The sequence below is a fragment of the Eptesicus fuscus genome, chromosome 1, assembly GCF_027574615.1.
Source record: "Eptesicus fuscus isolate TK198812 chromosome 1, DD_ASM_mEF_20220401, whole genome shotgun sequence".
NCBI classification, from domain to species: Eukaryota; Metazoa; Chordata; class Mammalia; order Chiroptera; family Vespertilionidae; genus Eptesicus; species Eptesicus fuscus.
This window is the reverse complement of record NC_072473.1, coordinates 92705172-92730144: the sequence shown is the minus strand read 5'-3', so window position 1 is coordinate 92730144 and position 24973 is coordinate 92705172. Positions and strand designations below refer to the sequence as shown.

The following is a 24973-nucleotide window of genomic DNA, read 5'->3' as shown; positions in this document are numbered from 1 at the left end:
CCAGACAGCCCTTTGCCATCCCTTCCTATTTTCCTTAGGGATATTTAACTGTCTCCTCCTCTTTTCCCACCTGGAACAGTCCCTAGTCAGTCATGGCAGAGACTCAAGCCAGCATCGACAATCCCTGTCACAACATTCTGCCCTCTCCCACCAATCCCCAACTTTGACAGGAGAACCCACTCTCTAGCCACACTAGACTGAGAGCTCTTTGAAACAAGGCCAGTGTCTGAGTCATTTCCTTTGGCTCAGCACTATGCAGGGTGCCTGGCACTCAAGCAGCATTTAATTACTGCTTGAAATAAACTGACTATACCAAGTGATCCCGCCACCTGACCTGCTGCATTCTGGGGTGGCGTCACTTGGCAGTAGCAGGTCTCACATCCCTGTGCTGACTAGCATTATCACAACTGCCAGTTCAAAATGTTTGACTTGAGACAGGCCTTCAGGGTACCTTGGAAATCCACATTTCCATAATCAGCTCCCTTTGTTCCCTGGCATTACTCCTTCCAACCTTAACTCTTTAGCCAGCTCCCAGCACTCTTAGCACAAGACCTGCCTCCCCATCCATAGAAAAGACTGAAGCCATCAGACAGGACCACTCCATGTGCATATGTGATAATAACAGTAACAATAGTTGGCATGCATCTAATACCTATTAAGTAAGATTCAGAACTTCTCTCTCCCACCTCTCCCAGCCACTCTGTAATTAGGTACCATTATCCTCAGCTAAATATTATGTACAAAGATACTTACTGAAATATACTTTATAACAGCAAAGACCTGGAGTCCACACAATATCCATCAAAAATCATATATTCAAAACCATTTTAATTATATAAGAAAATACTCAAATAAGATTAAATACCTAAATAGGATAAAGATATATATCAATTTGTGTTTCTAGTAATGGCAGAATAGATTATATGGACCAACCTTCCAATTAAAAACAACTAAAATGTTTCATTTTAAAAACATCTAATTAAAAGGATGGAAGAACTGACAAGATGGTATAAAACTGATCATGGAAAAACAAAACAAAACCTAAGAGACAGCATAAAGTCTACAAATGTAGAAGCCAACAAATCTGAAGGCATTTGAAAGCTGGACAAACTTGGCCTTTCATTTCAGCCCCCTTCCAAGGCAGGCAAAGGGACTGAAGTTAGGCCTATGACCACCTAAATTGAAGAGTCTAATAGAATGCCTTCCCATATTAAACTGGGACTCCAAAGGGCTACACCCATGATGTAACGGTGACTCAGAAACAAACTTGCTTCTCCCTAATTCAACCTCCAGAGCAGATCAAGGGAGGCTTCTTGGTGCTGGGGAAACAAGGGAAAAAGGTTGGGAACTTATTTCAGATGGTCCCAGGCTAATAACATCCCAAGGCACCTGACAAAAATCAAAGACAAATCTCCCCTGGAAGAAGGCACACATACCCTAGACTTCAAAGAAGCCCCACAAGTATATTTTAAGAACAATGAGCAGTACACAGCCAAAAATAACCAAGCACAAGAGGAAATAAAGCATCATGAGTGAGAACCATAGAAAAATAACAGGAAAATGAGCTAAAACTTGACCAGGCAATTCATAAATGAAGAAATCAATTTGGAAAATAAACATATGGAAAGATGCTCAACCTCATTAGTAACAAAAGACATGCAAATGAAACCATCCTATATAATAGGAGTAATATGCAAATTGACCCTAATGGCAGAACGACAGGTTGCTATGACGTGCACTGACCACCAGGGGGCAGACGCTAAATGCCAGAGCTGGCCCCTCGTGGTCAGCTTCCACAGGGGGAGTGCCACTCAGCCAGAAGCCGGCTCATGGTTGGCCAGCACAGTGGCAGTGGCGGGAGCCTCTCCTGGCTCTGCGGCAGCACTAAGGATGTCCGACTAATGGCGTAGGACCGCTCCCAGGCTGCCAGAGGGATGTCTGACTGCCAGCTTAGGCCCAATCCCCCAGGGAGCGAGCCTAAACTGTCAGTCTGACATCCCTCAAGGGGTCCCAGACTGCAAGAGGGCGCAGGCCGGACTGAGGGACGCAACCCCCCAAGTGCACATGCACTGGGCCTCTAGTAATAATATAAAATTACACACTTATCAATAGCTAAAATTATAGTAAAGTCTAATAATACCAAGTGTTGGTGAGGTTTTGGCACAACAGAAAGTTTTATACAATCTTGATAGGAGTATAAAGTGGTACAGCCACTTTAGAATACAGTGTGGCATCACCTGGCAAGATTGAAGTTACAAACTTCATAATCCATAAACTCCACTCCTAGGTAGAACCCAAATAGAACCACAATTTTCAAACTTTTTGGTATTAGGACTCTATCACTCAAAAATTTAAGAATCTCGAAAGAGCTTTTGTTATGTGGGTTATATCCATTATATTTCTCACATTAGAAATTAAAACTGAGGCCCAGCCGGCATAGCTCAGTGGTTGAGCATCGACCTATGAACCAGGAGGTCACAGTTCAATTCCCAGTCAGGGCACATGCCCGGATTGTGGGCTCAATCCCCAGTAGGAGGTGTGCAGGAAGCAGCAGATCAATGATTCTCTCTCATCATTAATGTTTCTCTCTCTCTCTCCCTCTCTGTTCCTCTCTGAAATCAATAAAAATATTTTTAAAAGAAATTAAAACCGACAAAATTTTAAAGACAGGAAGACACAGTACACATTCTATTAGGCATCAGAACAATGATATTACATGTCACATCAACTTTGGAAAACACTGTACACTCTTGAGAACACTGCAAAAGGCAATTGACATCTTAGTGTCATTATGAAAATAGTTAAGCCTTGAAGTCTCAGAGGCCCTTCAAGGGTCCCCAAATCATAGTTTAAGAACCAGTACCCTAGAGAAACTTATGCATATCTGTATAACCATATCATGGCAGCACTGCCTGAAACAGTCAAAAGGAGAAAACTACCCAAATGCCCATCAATAAAAGAATGAATTAAGAAAAAAAGTGTGTTTATTTCAACAGTGGAATAATGCATAGCAATCAAAATTAATGAAGCACAAACACACACAACAAATCATAATCTTATGGGGTTTTTTGGGGGGCGGGGCGGGGGAGGAGACAAAACACAAAAGCCTGTATACAGTGTAATTTGATTTCTAAGACAGGCCACACTAAACTATAGGTGGTAAAGCAAGAAAATGACTGCATAGAAGTGAAACTAGTAGTCACCTCTGAGGGGATATGGGGCTGTGATAAAGAGGGGCAAACGAGTTCTACTTGGGTGTTTGTCAACATTCTATTTCGCACCCTGATTGGTGATAACACAGATTTTCACTTTACACTTATTCATTAAAGACCTTGCACACTTTTCTGTATTTATATTTCACAAAAAGGGGAAAAGCTATATATACAAGTTGATACCAATAATGTAAAATATATATTTCTGCAGAGAAATAAAGTATTGAAATACTGTATTCCAATATGTTAACAATGGCTAACCCTGGGTTATGGGGTTTGCATTTTCTCTATATTTGCAAGTTTACTACCAAGAGCACATATTACTCTTCTGGCCATGTAAACACATGGTACTGTCAGATTTTATTATAATTATAGCCTACTGGAGGGTATGTAATTTTATCTTATCGTTTAATTTGAATCTCTCCAATTACTAATGAAGCTGAGAATCTTTTCATGTTTGTTGTCCAATTTGATTTCTTCTTGTATGAATTGCCTGGTCAAGTCTTCGGCTCAGTTTTCTGTTTATTCTTTTCCACCAGTTCTCAGAAAATCATAAAACATATTTAACAAGACAAGGCCACCATCTAAAATTGAGACTAATAAGGATCAACACAAAATAAACGGGGTAGCCATCTCTGGAAATTTAGGCAGAACATAACTCTCTAAAGAGATTAGTGATGTGCCTGATCTAACTAGGATGAGCTCAAAGCTCACCAAGGAGCCTAGGGTATACTCCTAGAGCAGTGGTTCTCAACCTTTCTAAAGCCGCGACCCTTTAATACAGTTACTCATGTTGTGGTGACCCCCAACCATAAAATTATTTTTGTTGCTACTTCATAACTGTAATTTTGCTACTGTTATGAATCGTAATGTAAATATCTGTGTTTTCCGATGGTCTTAGGTGACCCTGCTAGCGGTTCTCAACCTGTGGGTCGTGACCCACAGGTTGAGAACCGCTGTTGTAGAGCCTAAGACCATCGGAAAACACAGATATTTACATTACAATTCATTAACAGTAGCAAAATTTCTTACCTCCCTGACCTCACCAGTCCTGAGGTCAGGGAGGTAAGAAAGGCAAGAATGACTAGTCGCGGCATTAGAAAGGTTGAGAACCACTGTCCTAGAGTCAAAGGGAGCTGCTACCAATACACAAAGATTGGCTATGATCTGATTTACTCCACAAAGCCCAGGGTGGTAAACCCTCCAGATGCTTCTTCATCACCTAAGGGGCTTCACCACCCCTTGTTGGTCTCCCTTAACCCTGCCCATATCTTGTAAATAGCCTTTTGCTTAGATATTCAATTACTAGGTTTGAGGATGCCATCCATTTCCTGGCGAGTCCCTGACTTCACCAGGTTTTGTTCTAGATACTGGTAACAAAGCAGACAAAAACAAAATCCCTGCCCTCATGGAGCCCAAAGTCAAGTGCTGGAGACAGACAGTAAACAAACAGGTGGGCAGATAATATCAGCAGATAAGGGCAAGCTGGTGATAGAAGGGTATTTACAGTACAATTTCAGGTACAGTGCTCAGGGATGGCCTCTCCAAGGTGGGGGTATTTGGGAAGAAGTAAGAGTAAGGACAGACACTTCCCTAGGAGAAGAACTAGCCAGAGGAGAGGGCAAACACAAGGTCCCAAAGTGGAGGAGCACTTAGCACATTGGAAGACTGGCAAGCCAGCCCTGGGCAGGGGTGGAAGCTGAGGTCAGAGCACCAGCAGAGGTCCATTCTGTTGGGACTTGTAGGCCATGATAAGGGTTTGGGTTTTATTTTCATTACAGCTGGAAGCCACTGGAGGGTTCTAAGCAGAGGGACACAATGTGACTTATGTCTCTAAGATTGTCTGGCTGCTATATGGAGATAACTGTAGGGGCAGGAGTGGACTCTGAGACACTCGTGGGGAGGACACTGCAAGGGCTCCAATGAGAGGGAATGGTGGTCCAGATAAGGGAGGGAGCCAGACAGGAGGTGAAAAGAGGTGGGAGTCTGGATGATTCTGAGGGTACTCACATGTGATCTAGTGAGAGATCAGTTGTGGGGCAAAAAGAAAAGGCAACACTGGAGGAGTGGCCAGAACCACCAGCAGAATGGGGCTTCCAGTTACTCAGGTGGGAGAAGGGGGTTTGAAGGGAGCAAGCAGAAACTCAGGTTTGCACAGAGTCCTTTCGAGATGCCTATTAGCAGGAGTAATAGTCAAAATAATTTAGCATGTCGTGCAGGGCATGAACCCTTTGGTTGCTGGGCTTCGGGGAGGTCCGGAGACCCTGGGGTAAGAGCCAGGATTCAGATGTTGGGTGGGAATAAGTGAACCTGAAGGATTTCAATAACCTACCCCATCAGGGCATGAGACAACCAAGTGGAGATGTTGGGTGTAGGTGCCTGGAGGTCAAGAGAGAGCAGGTCTGGGGATAGAAACTGAAGACTCACAGGCATTTAAAGCCATGAGGCTGGTGGAAGCCATCTGGAAAGCAAGTGGAGGGAAAGAAGCCTGTTGAGGAAGAAGCTGACCAAAAACTAATCCCCAGGCACTGCCACCAGTCCTGAGGTCAGGGAGGTAAGAAAGGCAAGAATGACTAGTAAAGTGTGGCTTCCCAGAAGCTAGAGAAAATGCTTCGAGGGGGAGGGTGTGATCAGAGGTGTCAGATGACCTGATTTAGCAACACAGAAGACATCACTGACCATGGCAAGGAGCAGTTTCATGGGAGATGTAGGAAGCAAAGTGTTGGGTGGCAATTAATGAGAGCCCCAAACTACAACTCCACATGGTATATTGTATTTGACAAATAAAAGATGAAAACATGGTTTTTGTTGGTTTCTTTTTATGTAATACTTTGGATTCTTGGTTTTGTTTTTTTGTTTTTTTGGGGTTTTTTTAGCTGGATAGCCAAATGAACTGTAAAAAACTCTGCAGGAAGCCAAGAGGATATGTAAGCCACTCAATTAGAGTTGCTCTTGGGGCAATTCCTCCTGAGCTCATTCAAACTCTGAGCCCAGCTCACTAATTTAGCTGGCACTTTGGTTCTGGCCAAGCAAACGCTGTAAACATCAGCCCCTGGATTCTCATTAGAACCAAAGAAGCAGGTGGCCCCTTTTGCATTCCAGTCCCCTCTAGCAGTGGTCGGCAAACTGAGGCTCGCGAGCCACATGTGGCTCTTTGGCCCCTTGAGTGTGGCTCTTCCACAAAATACCACAGCCTGGGCGAGTCTATTTTGAAGAAGTGGCGTTAGAAGAAGTTTAAAAAATTTGGCTCTCAAAAGAAATTTCCATCGTTGTACTGTTGATATTTGGCTCTGTTGACTAATGAGTTTGCCGACCACTGCCCTCTAGGGAGACTAACTTGGGTAATACCTTGACAACACACAGTCTGTTTGCATTAGTAATTAATTGCCTACTTGGACAATTCTGTGAGGCCAACAAAGCAGAGATCAGATAAGACCACTGTTGACAGCAAATGGTGGGGCCACACTGGAATGCAGGCCCTGTGTTAATTCCCTCACCCTAGGCTAGCTGAGGCAGCAAAAAATGAATAAAAAGAAAAATGCCAAAATGAGCCCCGTCTGTGCCTTGGCACTGTTTTGGTCGGTCGTAATGAGTTCTGCACTGCAACAATGCTTCCTGCTGAGGATACCGCCTCTAATTTAGAAAATAATCCCAAGTAGAATAATCCCAAATAAAGCCACCTCATGATGCCAGCCAAATGTCGAGCTTCTCCTTTAAACAGATGTTCACTGAGCAGGGGCATTCCTCTCAGTGGGAGTCAACTAAAGCATTCTTCTGCGTTAGTTTTCAAAGTGATTTTGTTTGTTTTATTTTATTTTTGTTTGGTTTGTGTGTTTTTGTGGTTATTGACCTCACCTGAAGATTTTTTTTCCTTTGATTTTTAGGGAGGGGGCAGGGGAGATATAGAGAGAGAAACATCGATGTGAGAAAGACATCCATTGGTTGCCTCCCACACATGCCCTAACCAGGGATCAAGCCTCCAACTGTGGTGCATGCCCTTGACTGGAATAGAACCTGACACCCTTCAGTCCGTGGGCCAATGCTCTAACCACTGAGAAAAACCAGCTAGGACAACTGTTTGTTTTAAAGCTGCAGAACCCTCTGACATCTTCTGAGCAGCCCTAGGAAGAAAACTAATAAAAACAGAGCTCAAAACTGGTTGAAGCTGGAGTGGAGGTCCAGGCTATTGACCCTTGCTCTGTTCCTCTCCCCGGACCTGTCTCCAGAGAGCAGTCATCTGGCAGCAAAGGGGCAGGCCTAGCCTCAACAAATAAGAAACCCTGTCTGCCGTAGCCAGTTGGCAGCTCAGTGGGTTAGAGCATTGTCCTGATACACCAAGGTTACAAGTAATGTTCCTCCCCAAAATTGTTCAAAAACACCTTCTGTCTGCTGGCCCTAGACTGTTTCCTGCTTCATGAGCAGCCATGAGGACTGGGTATGGGAGAAGGGCCTCTTGGGAAGACAGCCGGTGGCCCCCACTGCAGGCCTACAAAACGGGATGCACTCTGAAACAGGGGCAGGCCCCAATCTCCTTGTGAAGTAGTTTAAAATCAAAGCCAAGCTTGTGCAGCCGGTGTTGCTCAGTGGTTGAACATCAACCTATAAACCAGGGGGTCATGGTTCAATTCCCAGTCAGGGCACATGCCCGGGTTTCGGGTTCGATCCCCAGTGGAGGGTGTGAGGAGGCAGCTGATCAGTGATTCTCTCTCATTATTGATGTTTCTCTCTCTCTCCCCCTTCCTCTCTGAAATCAATTTAAATTTTTTTAAAAAAATCAAAGCCAAGCTAAAGAAATCAGGCTGCCTTCCAGAGCCCTTTGAGGTTTATTGCTGCACCAAAATAATCACTGCCACCCAATTTTATGCACATTTATCTTAAAATCCTAAACTCAGAGAGAATTGGTGATGGATTTAAATTGGAAAAATTAAAACAATGTAAAGAAACATCACAAGCTAGTGGTTGTTTTTTTTTTTGTTTGTTTGTTTGTTTTTTTAAAGAATGAAGAGGACACTAATATCTACCCCTCAGCTTCTCTGTTAGTTTCCTCTTGCTGCTATAACAAAATACAACACACTTAGGGGTTTGAAACACATTTTTATCTTACAGTTTTGGAGGTCAGAAGTCCAATAAGGTCTCACTGGGCTAAATTCAAGGTGTGTGCAGGGCTGCATTTCTTCTGGAAGCTCTAGGAGTCTGTTCCCTTGCCTCTTCCAGCTTCTAGAGGCTGTATGTGCTTTCCTTACCACAAGGACTCTTCCATTTTCAGAGCCAGCAAAGGCCAGCTGAATCTTTCTTGCATAGCATCACTCTGATCCTGACTCTACTTCCTCCCTCTTCCATATTTAAAGGACTCTGTTTTTTAAATGGCCAGGATAACCCAGGATGAACTACCTTAATTCCATCTGCTACCTTAATTCCCCTTTACCGTGTAACTTAACATAGGTACAGGTTCCAGAGATGAGGGCATGGACATCTCTGGGGTCATTATTATTATTACTAGAGGCCCGGTGCACGAAATTCGTGCACGGAGGGGGGTTGTCCCTCAGCCCAGCCTGTACCCTCTCCAATCTGAGACCCCTCAAGGGATGTCCAACTGCCCGTTTAGGCCCGATCCCTGAGATCGGGATCGGGCCTAAACGGGCAGTTGGACATCCCTCTCACAATCCAGGACTGCTGGCTCCCAACTGCTTGCCTGCCTGCCTTCCTGATTGCCCCTAACCGCTTCTGCCTGCCAGCCTGATCACCCCATAACCACTCTGCTGCCAGCCTGTTTGCCCCCAACTTCCCTCCTCTGCTGGCCTGGTCACCCCTAACTGCCCTCTCCTGCAGGGTTGATCACCTCCAACTGCCCTCCCTTGCAGGCTTGGTCCCTCTCAACTGCCCTCCCTTGCAGGCCGGGTGCCTCCCAACTGCCCTCTCCTGCTGTCCATCTTGTGGTGGCCATCCTGTGTCCACATGGGGGCAGGACAGCTGGTTTCCCCTGAAGGGTGTCCCTGATCAGGGTGGGGTACCCTTGGGGCGTGGGGCGTCCTGAGTGAGGGGCCTGTGGTGGTTTGCAGATGGGCCACGCCCCCTGGCAACGCAAGCGGAGGCCCTGGTATCTGGAATATATTTTCCTTCTACAATTGAAACTTTGTAGCCTGGAGCAGAGCCAAGCCTGGGGCTCCCTCCGAGGCCCGCAGGCATTTGTGTTGGGGTTATAATTGAAACTTTGTTGCCTTAAGCGGGTGGGCCCAGCCAGGGTGTGTGGAAAGCTTTGCTTCCCCTGTTGCCGGCGGCAACCCTGGCCTGCTCTCTCAAGCTCCATTCTGCTGCCATTTGTTTGAATTTGTTTACCTTCTATAATTGAAACTTTATAGCTTGAGTGGAGGCTTAGGCCTGCAATGGCTGGCAGAAAGCTTGGCTTCCTCTGTTACCTAGGAAACCTTGCTCTCTGTGGCTGTAGCCATCTTGGTTTGGGTTAATTTGCATACTCGCTCTGATTGGATGGTGGGCATGGCTTGTGGGCGTGGCTTAGTGGGTGTGTCGGAGGTATGGTCAATTTGCATATTTGTCTATTATTATATAGGATTATTACCACCTGCCTCCATTGGCACCTGCAAGAAAGGTTTTCCTGCCCATTTGTTACGTGTTTAGTATGACTTTAAGCTTTTACATGCAAACCAAGACTGGCTAGTCAGTGGACTTGTGACCAAGCCTCAAGGAGGGCAAAGTCTGGGCTGGGGGGACTGGAACCCCTGCAGCCAGTCCTCCCAAGCACATCAAGAGCAACGAAGGAATACAAGCCAAAGGCAGAGCAGAAGTGGACTTGCATCAGGGGAAGCGCCAACAGCAGGTGGGGGAAGAACCCAGAACAGGAGAGTCAGTGCACCTGGAAGGTACCTTTCCTGGAACCCACAAGAACCAAAACCAGCTGTCTCCACACTACCCTCTAAGTGGCCAAAGAGCCTCATTGTCCTCATTACTGTCATCTCTACTGGAGGCAGCTTCAGGCCCTTCATCAGTGCCTGCTGGTGCTGACTCGTGGATTATTTCTGCATTGCTGTTTCAAAAAACACGTTTGCCCTGGCCGATATGGGTCAGTTGGTTGGAGTGTCATCTCGCACACCAAAAGGTTGAGAGTTCAATTCCTGGTCAGGGCACATACCTAGGTTGCAGGTTTGACCCCCAGTTGGGGAGTATACATGAGGCACATTGATTAATGTTTCTCTCTCTCTCTCTCTCTCTCTCTCTCTCTCTCTCCCTCTCTCTCTCTTTCCCCTCCCTTCTTCTCTCTCTCTCTCTCTCTCTCTCTCTCTCTCTCTCTCTCTCTCTCCCCCCCTCTTCCCCTCTCTATAAAAATCAATAAACATATCGTCAGAAGGGGAAAAGTAGCTCGGGAAACAAAATGGCGGCAGAATAGACAGACATGTCCCGAGCCTTGTCCCGGAGCAGATAGAATGAACAGCTGAAACGAATAACATCAACCCGAATTGGCAAAGGAGACTCAGCGGGTGAGACAGTTTGCAGCCAGGAAGGACATAGGATCCCTGGAGAAAGGTGGTTACTTATAGTGGGGTCATTGGTGTTGTGAGTATATTCGTGTTTGTTCCCTTTGTGTTTGGTCTTGTCGAGGTGAATTTTATCCTGTACGGCCAGGAGCTAGAGAGCGAGCCACATAACCAGACACCTAGAGAGGAAACTCCATCCACGAACGGGACAATAACACCCCAGATGCAACTACAGAGGCAGGAAGAAGACGGCAGTGAGGGTGAGAGTGTGAGTGATGGAGGGAGCAAAAGAGGAGTGTGTGGTCATGTGGGGTGTGTGTGTGTGTGTGTGTGTGTGTCACATTTAGATCCCACAGGACTTCGAGGGCAGGCTAACCGGGCTCGCCTAAATAGGCAGCCTCTGCTACCATTGCAAACAGTACTGGGAGGCCAGCTTGTCCTCAGAGGCCTAGCCTTTTTGAAGGAGAGAGCTGCTGTAACTGGGAGCCCAGCCTCACCTCCACCCAGGGTGCCCTCAGATAACACCTGGGACTCTACAGCCACCCCTGCCAGGGACCTGCTACCTTGGCTGTGGTCCCATGGTCAACGAGTCTCCAGCCACCCTGGGTGCAGGCTCCTGTGAGTTCTGAAGCACGCTCCCCTCTGACCGGCCCAACGCTTTAGCCCAGGGCACTGCAACCACGTGAGCAGTAGACATGTGAGCAGCCCACTCCTGTCCAAGGAGCAGCAGCTCCGTGAGAAGCCCGCCCAGGCCTAAGAGCAGCAGCCTCATGTGGCCTGCCCCTGTCCAAGGAGCAGCTGCTGTATAAGTGGCCCACTCCCTCGTCCGAGGAGCAGCAACAATGTGAGCAGCCCGCCCCATCTGAGAAGCAGCAGCTGCAAGAGCAGCCCGCCAACGATTGAGGAGCAGTAGCCCCGCGCAGCTCACCCCCATCCGAGGAACAGCAGCTGCATGCAGCTCGCACCCTGCACCAGTCCAAGGAGCAGCAGATGTGCAAGCAACCTGCCCCCGTCCGAGGAGCAGCAGCTGCACGAGCAGCCTGCCCCCATCCGAGGAGCAGCAGCTGTGGGAGCAGCCTGCCCCCGTACGAGGAACAGCAGTGCCACAAGCAGTCCGCCCCCATTTGAGGAGCAGCAGCCACCAAAGCAGCCCACCCTGGACCAAGGAGCAGCAGCCACACGAGCAAACCGCCCACATCTGAGGACCAACAGTCCTGCCCTGCCTGCACTGGTCCGAGGAATAGCAGCCACATGCAGCCTGCACCTGCTCAACAAGCAGCAGCTGGGTGGGTGAGTGGCCCGCCCCCAACTGAAGAGCAGTAGCCGCACATGCAGCTCACTACCGCCTGAGCAGCAGCAGCCACACAAGCAGCCCGTCCCCTGTCCAAGGAGCAGCAGCTGCACGAGGAGCCCGCACCTGTACGAGGAACGGAATCCCTACAAGCAAACTGCCCCTGTCCAAGAAGCGGCAGCCTCACGAGCAGCCCGCCCCATCTGAGGAACAGCAGCAGTGTGCAGCCAGCCCCAATCCAAGGAGCAGCATCCCTGTGAGCAGTCCGCTCCTGTCTGAGGAGCAGCAGCCACGTGAGTAGCCCATCCCCATCAAGGAACAGCATATGTGCAAGCAGCCTCCCCCACCAGCCAGAGGAGACACCACTGCTGCGAACAGCACCCACCAGAGGAGCAGCTGCCAACTGAGGAGCAGCCACTTCAGCGACAGCCTGAGGAGCAACCACAGCCCGAGGAGCCACTGCCATCCAAGGAGCAGCCCCTGCACGACTTGACATCTAGATCAGTCAGTGAGACCAAAAATGGGTAGATAAAGAAACCCCCAAAGGAAAGAAAAGGAGGAATCACCGGAAAAGCAGCTAAGTGAAACAGAGGCAAGAAATATATCAGAAAAAGAGTCATACAGGTCATAAATCAAAATTTATGAAAGAACCAGGAAGAATTGGATGAAAAAATCAATAACTTATGTAAGAATCAAGAAGAAATGAAGAGTAATATAGCTGCAATAAAAAACACCATGGAAAGTTTCAACAGTAGACTAGGAGAAGCGGAGGACCGAATTAGCGAATTAGAAGACAGGGAAGCAAAACACACCCAAACTGAACTGCAATTGGAGAAAAAAAAAATAAAAGACAGGAGGAGAGCACAAGGGAGCTATGGGACAACATGAAACGAAGCAACATACGAATAATAGGGGTGCCAGAACAACAGGAAGAGGAACAGGGTTAGAAAACCTATTTGAAGAAATAATGTCAGAAAACTTCCCTGATGTGGGGAAGAAAAAAGTCACACAAGCACAGAGAGTCCCAAACAAGATGAACCCGAAAATAACCACACCAAGAAACATCATAATTATGATGGCAAATATTCAGGAAAAAGACAGAATCTTAAAGGCTACAAGAGAGAGACAGAAAGTTACATACAAGGGAGCTCCTATTAGATTATCAAATGATTTCTCAACAGAAACACATCACGCCAGAAGAGAATGGAAGAAAATTTACAAAGTGATGCAAAGCAAGGGACTGAATACAAGAATACTCTATCCAGCAAGCATATCATTCAAAATTGAAGGGGAAATAAGGAGCTTCACTGACAAAAAAAAAAAAAAAAAAAAAAAGCTGAGGGAATTTATCACTACCAAGCCAGCAATGCAAGAAATGCTAAAGGGACTGGTGTAAAAAGAAATAAAAAGGTAAGAAAGAACGCAGGCACAAAAAATAAAAATGGCTACAAACAACTACCTTTCAGTAATAACTTTAAATGTAAACAGACTAAATGCTCCAATCAAAAGACATCGAGTGAGTGAATGGATAAAAAAAATGACCCATATATGTGCTGCCTACAAGAGACCCATCTCAGAACAAGGGACTCACACAGACTGAAAGGGAAGGGATGGAAAAATATCTTTCAGGCAAATAGAAATGAAAAAAAAGCTGGGGTACCTATACTTATATCTGACAAAATAGACCTCAAAGTGAAGGCCATAACAAGAGGTACGAAAGGCCATTTCATAATACTAAAGGGATTGGTACAACAAGAGGATATAACCCTAATAAACATATATGCACCCAATGCAGGGGCACCCAAATATAGAAAAAAATATTCCTGGAAGATATCAAAGGAGAGATCGACAACAATACAATCAAAGTAGGGGACTTTAATACACCACTGACATCACTGGATAAATCCTCTAGACAAAAAATCAGCAAAGAAACAGCAATCCTAAATGACTCACTAGATCAGATGGACTTAATTGACATCTTGAGAACATTTCACCCAAAAGCCATGGAATATACATTCTTCTCAAGTGGACATGGCACATTTTCAAAACTAGACAATATATTGGGTTGGAAGCAAAGTCTCTCCAAATTCAAGAAGATTGAAATCATATCAAGCATTTTCTCAGACCACAATGGCATAATATTAGAAATAAACTACAATGAAAACAGCCCAGAAAATTCAAACACTTGGAAGCTGAATAGCATGCTATTAAACAGTGATTGGGTTATCAAAGAGATCAAAGAAGAAATTATAAACATCCTGGAAACTAATGATAATAAAAACACAACAATCCAAAATCTATGGGACACAATGAAAGCAGTCCTGAGAGGGAAGTTTATAGCTCTATAAGCCTACCTCAAAAAACAAGAAAAAATGGTAATAAATCATCTAACTCTACAACTCAAAGAATTAGAAAGAGAGCAACAAGCAAAGCCCAGAGTGAGCAGAAGGAAGGAGATAATAAAGATCAGAGCTGAAATAAATGACATAGAGACAAAAAAAAAAAAAATACCAAACATCAATGAAACCAAGAGCTGGTTCTTTGAAAGGATAAACAAGATTGATGAAACTCTAGCCAGGCTCACCAAGAAGCAAAGAGAGAGGACCCAAATAAACAAAATCAGAAATGAAGAGGAGAAATAACAACAGACCCCACAGAAATACAAAGGATTGTTAAAAAAAAATACTATAAACAACTCTATTCCAACAAACTAGAAAACCTGGAGGAAATGGACGTATTCCTAGAAAAATATAACCTTCCAAAACTCAATCAGGAAGATTCTAAAAATCTCAATAGGCTGATAACTATGGAAGAAATTGAAGCAGTCATCAAAAAGCTTCCAGCAAACAAAAGCCCAGGCCCAGATGGCTTCACAGGGGAGTTTTACCAAACAGTCAAGGAAGAACTAAAACCTATCCTCCTCAGACTATTCCAAAAAATTCAAGAGAAAGGAACACTTCCAAGCTCATTCTATGAAGCCAACATCACCCTAATACCAAAACCAGATAAAGACAACACAATGAAAGAGAATTACAGGCCAATATCCCTCATGAACATAGATGCCAAAATCCTCAACAAAATTCAAGCAAATCAGATACAGCAGTACATCAGAAAGATCATACACCATGACCAAGTAGGATTTATCCCAGGGATGCAAGGATGGTACAATAACCGCAAATCAATAAACGTGATACATCACATAAACAAATTCAGAGATAAAAATCACATAGTCATATCAATTGATGCAGAAAAAGCATTTGACAAAATCCAACATTCTTTCTTGATAAAAACTCTCAGCAAGGTTGGAATAGAAGGATCATACCTCAACATAATAAATGCCATATATGACAAACCCACAGCCAACATCATACTCAATGGGCAAAAACTAAAACCATTTCCCCTAAGAACAGGAACAAGACAGGGATGCCCACTCTCACCACTCCTGTTTGACATAGTACTGGAAGTACTAGCCATTGTGATCAGACAAGAAGAAGAAATAAAAGGCATCCAAATTGGAAAAGAAGTAAAACTGTCCTTATTCACAGATGACATGATACTGTACAAAGAAAACCCTAAAGACCCCATCAAAAAATTATTAGACTTAATAAATGAATTCAGCAATGTAGCAGGATACAAAATTAATGCCAAGAAATCTATGGCATTTCTATACACCAATAATGAACTTACAGAAAGATAGACTAAAAAAGCAATCCCAATTACCATTGCACCAAAAAAATTAAGATGCCTAGGAATAAACTTAACTACGGAGGTAAAAGACCTATATGCAAAAAACTACAGGACACTGAAAAAAGAGATAGAGGAAGACATAAACAGATGGAAGAACATACCGTGTTCATGGATTGGTAGAATCAACATCATCAAAATGTCTATACACCCAAAGCAATCTATAGATTCAATGCACTTCCCATTCAAATACCAACGGCATATTTCACAGACTTAGAATGAACTTTGTAAAAATTCATCTGGAATAAAAAAAGATCCCGAATAGCTGCAGCAATTCTGAGAAAGAAGAACAAAGTAGGTTGGATCTCAATACCAGATTTCAAGCTGTATTATAAAGCCACTGTTCTCAAAACAGCCTGGTACTGGTACAAGAACAGACATATACATCAATGGAATAGAATAGAGAATCCAGAAATCGACCCAAGCCACTATGCTCAATTAATATTCGACAAAGGAGGTATGAACATACAATGGAGTCAAGACAGTCTCTTCAATAAATGGTGTTGGGAAAATTGGACAGGTACATGTAAAAAAAATGAAACTAGAACACCAACTTACACCATACACAAAAATAAACTCAAAATGGATCAAGTACTTAATAATTTGTAAGATGGGAAATCGTAAGAATCTTAGAAGATTCCATAGGCAGCAAAATAGCAGACATATGTCATAGCAATATCTTTACCGATACAGCTCCTAGGGCAATGGAAACTAAAGAGAAAATAAACAAATGGGACTACATAAAAAATAAAAAGCTTTTGCACAGCAAAATAAACCATCAACAAAACAACAAGGAAGCCCACTGCATGGGAGAACATATTTGCCAGTGTTATCACCAATAAGGGTTTAATCTCCAATATGTACAGGGAACTCATACAACTTAACAAAAAGAAGATAAACAACCCAACCAAAAAATGGGCAATGGATCTAAATAGATACTTTTCAAAAGAAGACAGAAGGAAGGCCAAGAGGCATATGAAAACATGCTCAAAGTCACTAATCATCTGAGAGATGTAAATCAAAAGGACAATGCGGTACATCTCACACCTGTCAGAATGGCTATCATCAACAAATCAACAAACAACAAGTGTTGGCGAGGATGAGGAGAAAAAGGAACCCTCCTTCACTGCTGGTGAGAATGCAGACTGGTGCAGCCACTGTGGAGAATAGTATGGAATTTCCTCAAAAAACTAAAAATGGAACTCCCATTTGATGCAATGAACCCACTTCTAGGAATATATCCCAAGAAACTAGAAACACCAATTAGAAAGGATATATGAACCCCTATGTTCATAGCAGCACAATTCACCATAGCTAAGATTTGGAAACAGCCTAAGTGCCCATCAGCAGATGAGTGGATTAAAAAACTGTGGTATATCTACATAATGGAATACTACGCTGAGGTAAAAAAGGAGTTCTTACCATTTGCAACAGCATGGATGGAACTGGAGAGCATTATGCTAAGTGAAATAAGCCAGTCAGAGAAAGATAAATATCACATGATCTCACTCATTTGTGGAATATAATGAACAACATAAACTGATGAACAAAAACAGATCCAGAGACAGAGAAGCATCTTTCAGACCGCCAAACCTCAGAGGGAAGGTAGGGGAGGGTGGGGGTAAGGTGGAGAGATCAACCAAAGGACTTGTATGCATGCATATAAGTCTAACCCAGTGGTCGGCAAACTCATTAGTCAACAGAGCCAAATATCAACAGTACAATGATTGAAATTTCTTTTGAGAGCCAAAAACCGACTTCTGCACATGGGCCATGAAGTTTCAATCGCACTGTATGTGCGCACCCACACGTGGTATTTTGTGGAAGAGCCACACTCAAGGGGCCAAAGAGCCGCATGTGGCTTGCGAGCTGCAGTTTGCTGACCACTGGCCTAACCAACGGACACAGATAACAGGTTGAGGGCATGAATGGGGGGGGGGGTAATGGGGGAATAAGGACACATATGTAAGACCTTAATCAACAAAACAATTTTTTTTAAAAATGATGAGGGGATAGGGGTGTGACCTGTGACAGTTAGGAAGAAGCCAAAAACCAAAACAAATGAGACTTCAAGGCAAACAGTCCCTAGATCATTTCAGTCTAATACAATGACTATCTGGGGTGCATAATGGTAACGCTGAGCCATCCAGAAAAGGGAAGGTTCTCCTCCTCTGCCCAGGATATTCCTTTCCAGGGGCAATTCCAGAACTCAGACAAGTGGGTTAAGCATTTCTCTCCAACCCTGTGGCCCATATGGCTCGTACCCAACAGCTCAAGTCAGCCCAGAGAGTTTCTGTCTCAATTCTAGCCTGGCATCTCAGTGTAACCGGCCCTTGGGGCCCACTCTGCTCTGCTTTCTCCCCTGCCCAACCAAATCCAAGGGCTCTTGAAGACCAATTCAAACTCATGGGTCACATGCTCCACCTCCTTCATTTGTTCTAATGGATTAATTAATGTTTTAATGGCAATGTAATTCACATTCCATACAACTCACACTTTCAAAGTGTATAATTCAGTGGTTCTTAGTACATTCACGAGGTTGTGCAACCATCACCTCTTTCCAGTTCCAGAATATTTCCATCACTCCATCAGGAAACCCTGTACCTGTTAACAGTTACTCCCCATTTCCCTCTGTACCTGCCAAACAGTGATCTACTTTCTATCACTATGGATTTGACAACTCTGGACATCCTATATAATAAAAGCCTAATATGCAAATTGTCCCCTCAGGCAGTCATTCGACTGGGAGACCAGGAGTTTGACCACTGGCTATGACGTGCACTGACCACCAGGGAGTGGCACAGAACATGGCAGGCATTGGCAATGCGCTGCGACCTCTCACCGGCTATGTGGGGGCGGGGGTGATGGGACAGAGGTATGGTGAGAATGCAAGGTGTCCGCTGCTCACTCTCACTCCTCCTGCTACCCGCCCCTCCCCCCAGACACCCTGGCTTGCATGCCGGGGAAGCCCCATCACTCAGGTGCCAGGCGCCCGTGAGGAGACCACCTCGCACCCGCGCAGCCTCTTCTGGGTGAGCAAGGCCACAGCCGCTGGGACCGCAAGGGCTGGTCAGTCTCCCTGTGGGTTCGCGCAGGAGCCAGTCTGCTAGGCCGGCCAGGAGAGAGCGCTGCCTGCCTGGCTTCTGTGCAGTGCTGCTGGGCAGCCCAGAGGCCCACGTTGTGCCCTGGCCTTTGGCGTCTGGCCGCGCTCACCACATCTCTGTGTGGGGACTCAGGTGCTGTGACTCAGGCGGAGGTGGGCACACAGGGTCCCAGTGGCCCAGGTGCTGCCCAGGGTCCAGAGGTCAGTTGGGACCTGCCATTCCATGCCAGACGCTCACACTTCGATCACCGGCCAGGCCTAGGGACTGCACCCATGCACAAATTTTATGCACTGGGCCTCTAGTTTTATATAAGTGGGATCATACAATATGTGGGGTTTTGTGTCTGGTTTCTTTCACTTAGCATAATTACTTCAAGGTTGGCATTGTGTGTTTTTCAAATGTGGCTTGGAAGGTGTTAGGCAATGAAAATAATTACTAACATAAAGTTAACTTGGAGCCAGGTGCTCTGCTAAGCACTGCACTCATGTAATACTAATAGCAATCCCATGAGATAGATGGTGTGGTTATCCCCACTTTTCAGATGAGAAAACCAAAGTACCAAGCAGTTAAGTGACTTGCCCAGGGTGTAGTAGCACTGGACAGGATTGCTCCAAAGCCTGCACTCTCCCTGTCAGCTGGGCGACCTCTCTTTAAGGGAGCAGGCTCTCTCACCACACTTATTCTCAGCCACTTCTCACATTTCTATGACCTACCTCAATCCTGGAAGTGTCTGCATTCACGCCCTCTGCTTTGGTTATTCAGGATAAATCTGCATTCAAGTCCTAAACCTCACTGGACCACGTATTTTTCATCTGAGATATGGGTTACCACTCAGTTACTTTCAAGGCTATAAGCAAACGTTCCTTATAGACCTCAGGAGACAAAAGGAGTCACCATGCCAACCTTTCTGGGCAGTTATGATGAGGAGATGTGTGTGAGGCACTGAGGGCCTGGAGTGTGGAAGACATTGGGGAAACGGAGCCCTCCTTATGATTACTACCCACCTGTACCACTGAGCTGCTTCTCCCCACTGCTCAAAAGAACAGCTTCCCATTTCTGTAGGTGCACACAGGCTACAGACCTGTCCTCAGAGCTCTCTGAACTAGTAAAATACACAGTGCACTAAAAACCCATCTCTAATTAGAACAGGGATGATTTCTTAACCACTGTTTTAAACTCCTTGGATCCTAAAGTCTGTCTCAACTTGCCAGCATCTGGAGGGATTTCACAAGTCATGCTTCAAGCCCTAGCCAGTTTGGCTCAGTGGACAGAGCGTCGGCCTGCAGACTGAAAGGTCCCAGGTTCGATTCCGGTCAAGGGCCTGTACCTTGGCTGTGGGCACATCCCCAGTGGGGGGCGTGCAGGAGGCAGCTGATGGATGTTTCTCTCTCATGGATGTTTCTAGCTCTCTATCCCTTGCCCTTCCTCTCTGTAAAAAGTCAATAAAATACATATATTTTTAAAAACCATGCTTCAAGATTGTGTGCGCTTTCTGAGGCCAACCAGGATTTCTCAGTCATACCTCACTGCTGAGGATGAGGACCAGAATAAAGTGGCTCTTGGGCAGGCCCACCCAATCTAGCACTCTGGGGCTCCAGGAGACACAGCCACTCTAAAACTGTAACTGCCCACATACCTTGAAAAAAAACAACAATGCAAAACCCATAATTATCACTGTATTTTGCACAAAAGATCCAGAAACCTGGGTCTCTACCTTGAAGCAAAAGCTTCTTCTGAAAAAAAAAAAAACTTCTTCTGGTTCAGCTTTCTTACTTAAAATAAAAAGGGCCTTGGCCAGTGTGGCTCAGTTGGTTGGGCATGGTCCTTGCACAAAAAGGTTGCAGGTTCGATTCTCGGTCAGGGCACATGCCCAGGTTACCGGCTCAATCCCTGATAAGGGGTGTGCAGGAGGCAGCCAATCAATCTCTCTCTGTGTCTCTCCTTGTCTCTCTCTCTCTCTCTCTCTCTCTCTCTCTCTCTCTCTCTCTCTCTCTCTCTCCACTCATTCCTCTCTCTCTAAAAATCAATTAAAATATATTTTAAAAATAAATAAAATTTAAAAAGCTCACTGGGTAGCAGCTTAATGGTATCCTGGCTCTCTCTCTTTTAAGCTATTTGACCAGGTGTCCCTCAATTGGAAGGACCAGCAAAATTGTTGGGGCAATTAAAAACAATAAATGTGAAGTGCCTAGCACACAGCAAGCACCCTGGAGATGGCAGCTGGTGACAGTGCTGCAGATCTGAGTGACACATGCCTGGTCCCCTCCACAAATCTTTGTGAGTTGTTAGGCACTATCCAGATAAGCAAACTGGCCAAGGTTCAGAGTACTTTACCAAGGCCACTTGGCCAGTAAGCTGTAGAAGGAGGGCAGCCTCCAGGAGTAAGGGCATATACACTGAGTGGCCAGATTATTATGATCTCTGAACGCATAATAACCTGGCCACTCAGTGTATATCCTATATAATAAAAGGCTAATATGCAAATTGTCCCCTCGACCAGGAGTTCGACCAGCAGGCAGGCTGGCCAACCGCCCATGTCCCCTCCCCCTGGCCAGTCTGGCCAGACCCCACCCATGCACAAATTCATGCATGGGTGGGGTCTGGCCAGTCTGGCCAGGGGGAGGGGACATGGGATATATCTATATATCTATATCCATATCCATATCCATATCCATATCTATATCTATATCTATATCTATATCTATATCTATATCTATCTATCTATCTATCTATCTATCTATATATATATATATATATAGAGAGAGAGAGGCCAGATTATTATGCATTCAGAGATCATAATAATCTGGCCACTCAGTGTATATAGTGCTTGAAAGCAAGGACTGTGGAATCAGGAATCAGACAAGCCTGGATGAAATCTTAGCTTTGCCACATGAGAGAAGTTATTCACCTCCATTTACTTATCTGTAAAATGGTTTCACCGGCCCTGGCTGGCGTGGCCCAGTAGAGTGTCGGCCCATGCACCGAAGTGTCTCGGGTTCATTACTGGTCAAGGATACGTACCTGGGTTGCAAGTTCAATCCCCAGCCCCGGTCAGGGAGTGTGCAGGAGGTAACCAACTGATGTGTCTCTAACATCACATCGATGTTTCTTTCTCTCTTTCCTCTCTCTCCCCTTCCCTCCCTCCTTTCCACTCTCTCTGAAAAAAACATGGAAAAAATATCCTCGACTGCTGAACGGAGTAGATCCAGAGACTCGAAGCATGGAACATAGTGCAGAATCTCAGAGGGAACAAGGGGGAGGGGGAGTGGGTGGGAGGTAATCAACCAAAGACCATATATATATATATATATATATATATATATATATCCCATGGACACAGACAATAGGGTGCTGAAGGCCTGGGGTAGGGGCGGGCTGGAGGAGGTCAATGGGGGGAAAAGGGGGACATGTGTAATACTTTCAACAATAAAGAATTATTTAAAAATATATCCTCGCCGAAACCGGTTTGGCTCAGTGGATAGAGCAACGGCCTGCGGACTGAAAGGTCCCAGGTTCGATTCCGGTCAAGGGCATGTACCTTGGTTGCGGGCACATCCCCAGTAGGGGGTGTGCAAGAGGCAGCTGATCGATGTTTCTCTCTCATCGATGTTTCTAACTCTCTATCCCTCTCCCTTCCTCTCTGTGAAAAATCAATAAAATATATTTAAAAAAATATATATATCCTCAAGTGAGAATTAAACCAAAAAATATTTGCTCATTTTTTAATTTAAAAAAAAATATTTGCTCATTTAAAATTTTTTTAAAAATTTTATTGATTTCAGAGAGGAAGGGAGAGGGAGAGAGATAGAAACATCAATGATGAGAATCATTGATCGTCTGCCTCCTGCACATCCCTTATTGGGGATCGAGTCCACAACCTGGGCATGTGCCCTGACTGGGAATCGAACCATGACCTCCTGATTCATGGATTGATGCTCAACCACTGAGCCATGCTGGCTGGGCCACAAAAAAAATTTTTAATGGTTTTACCAGTTCGCAGTTTCCTCCACCACCTCCTAAATCACCTAGTGTAACACGTGATGGTGAAAAACTGAGACTTGATCATTTACATTCCTCACCTTCTCAATGTACGTACCCTGTTGAAAACTTTCAGAAGAGAGCCTTTAAAGAGTATCATTTTCCTAACTTTTTTGTGCTTCCACACTCAAATTTTCCACATCATTAGATGTAAGTCAATTAAATGATTATACTTTTTCCACAAATGCATTATACACAAAATTAAAATTTTAACCTCAAAAAGAAATAGAAAACTCCACAATCCTGTAACTTCGTTTTTCTTCAAGGCACTAACAATATGCCATATAGACCAGGCGTCCTCAAACTATGGCCCAAGGGCCACATGCGGGTGTTTTTGCCATTTTTTTTTTAATTCAAAATAAGATATGTGCAGTGTGCATAGGAATTTGTTCATAGTGTGTTTTTTTTTAAACTATAGTCCGGCCCTCCAATGGTCTGAGGGACAGTGAACTGGCCCCCTGTTTAAAAAGTTTGAGGACCCCTGATATAGACTGTCATGTTTGTATTTGTTTTCACCCCCCACCAGAATATCAGCTCCATGAGGACAGTCCAGTTCTGTTCACTGCACTACCAGTGTCTAGAACAGAACCTAGCACCTTTGTCCCACGTTGTACCAACTCCAGGAGAATTGCCCAGATGAGAAACATTTCTGCATCTTTTGCAAAATTATTTTGTCTAGCGCTGTCTACTGCTTTCCAGTGCTCCTTATATGTAACATAAATCCCACAAGAAGTCAGTACTAGGACAAACTTATTTTTGCTCAGCTCATTTGTTTTTCATTAGTTGAATTTGCCTTGGTTGTCAGGAAGCTCAGAGCACAATTCTGTACTCAACTGCAGTGTTTTTTTAAAACCCCTTTTTTGATGTGGGGATGGGATATAAATAATTGTGAGAAGATTCTGCCAGTACAAGTGTGAGACCCTATTTTTAACCACAGACAACTTATTCTAAAATGCTTCTCAAACTTGAGTGCAAATTATGCGGGGATCCAGATAAAATAAAGAATCTGACTCATAGATCAGAGGCAGGGGTCTTCAGATGCTGCATTCCTAACAAGTCCCAGGTGATGGAGCGCGGGCCCTGGACCACACTTTGAATAGCCAGGATCTAAGAAACTTACTGCCTTGATTAGGCAGAATTTCTCTCTCCCCATCTTTGGCAAAATGTCATTAATGGTTCAAAAACTGGGGAGGTCACCAGAGGCACTTGGGGAGCTGGTTAGACCTACATGTCCCAGTCTCTGCAGAGATCCTGAAAAGTGGGGTAGGAATGCGCCCAAGAAGCTCGCCAGGTGTTTCTGTCGCAGGCGGCCTAGAAACACATTTCGGGAAGCCCCGCTGGAGGGAATGAGTGCTCTCTTCAAGGTTTCCCAAAGGCAATCTCCTGGGGACAGCTGTTGTCACCGGTGGTGACACCTTGTTCAGGATTTTAAGGGGTACTATCCTGCTGTTTCCAGCCCAGCACCAGAAGGGGTCCCTCTGCCTCCTTTCCGGCCACGTGGATCGCAGCAGGGTCAGCCCCCAGTGGGCATGGGGCTCGCACCCCCGCCCCACCGCCCGCCAACTGTGTCGGGCGCAGGCCCTTGGGGCGGGCACCGGTCCGCTCATGCGCACCACTGGGCCTCAAGGGCGTCGAGCCCCCGCCCCACGGGCCCCAGGGCGGTGGTCCCCGCGTGCACCCCGCTCGCCTTACCTCTCTGGACCAGAGTGTCCAAGGAGAAAGCGAGGCAGATGAGGAACGCCGAGCGCCAGGCCACCATTGCTGGGAGCGGACAGAGGGGACCCAGAGGAGAACAGTTTGCGCGAGAGCACCCGAGGAGTAGGTCCAGATGGAGTGGGGAAAGGGGCGGAGCAGCAGGAGGAGGAGCCTTGCCACCACCGCAGGACCCGCCCAGAGCCGGAGCGTGCAGCGCGCTCCGGGAGTGCCGACAGGGGCGCGCACGAGCGCTGACGCCAGGTGCGCGCCCTGCTTGGGTGACAGGGTGCGGGGTAGGGTTTGCGACAGAGGCGCGAGCGGCTGGGGGAGCCTGCAGTTTCGGGGGCGGGGCTGGTGCGCCAGGGGCGGATCCAGAGGACACCCCGCGGGTGAGGTTGT

General features: G+C 45.6%; 1 protein-coding gene across 2 annotated transcripts in view; it reads right to left on the bottom strand.

Moving 5' to 3' along the window:
• CD99L2 (CD99 molecule like 2) overlaps positions 1-24702 on the bottom strand; it is a 102156-nt gene extending 77454 nt beyond the window's left edge. For both annotated transcript variants that reach the window (XM_008158703.3, XM_054717318.1), the window contains exon 1: positions 24572-24702. In XM_008158703.3, coding sequence (XP_008156925.1) covers positions 24572-24638 — 67 coding nt within the window. In that variant the 5' untranslated portion in view covers positions 24639-24702. The remainder of the gene's footprint in view (positions 1-24571) is intronic.
• Between the last annotated feature and the right edge of the window lie 271 nt (positions 24703-24973).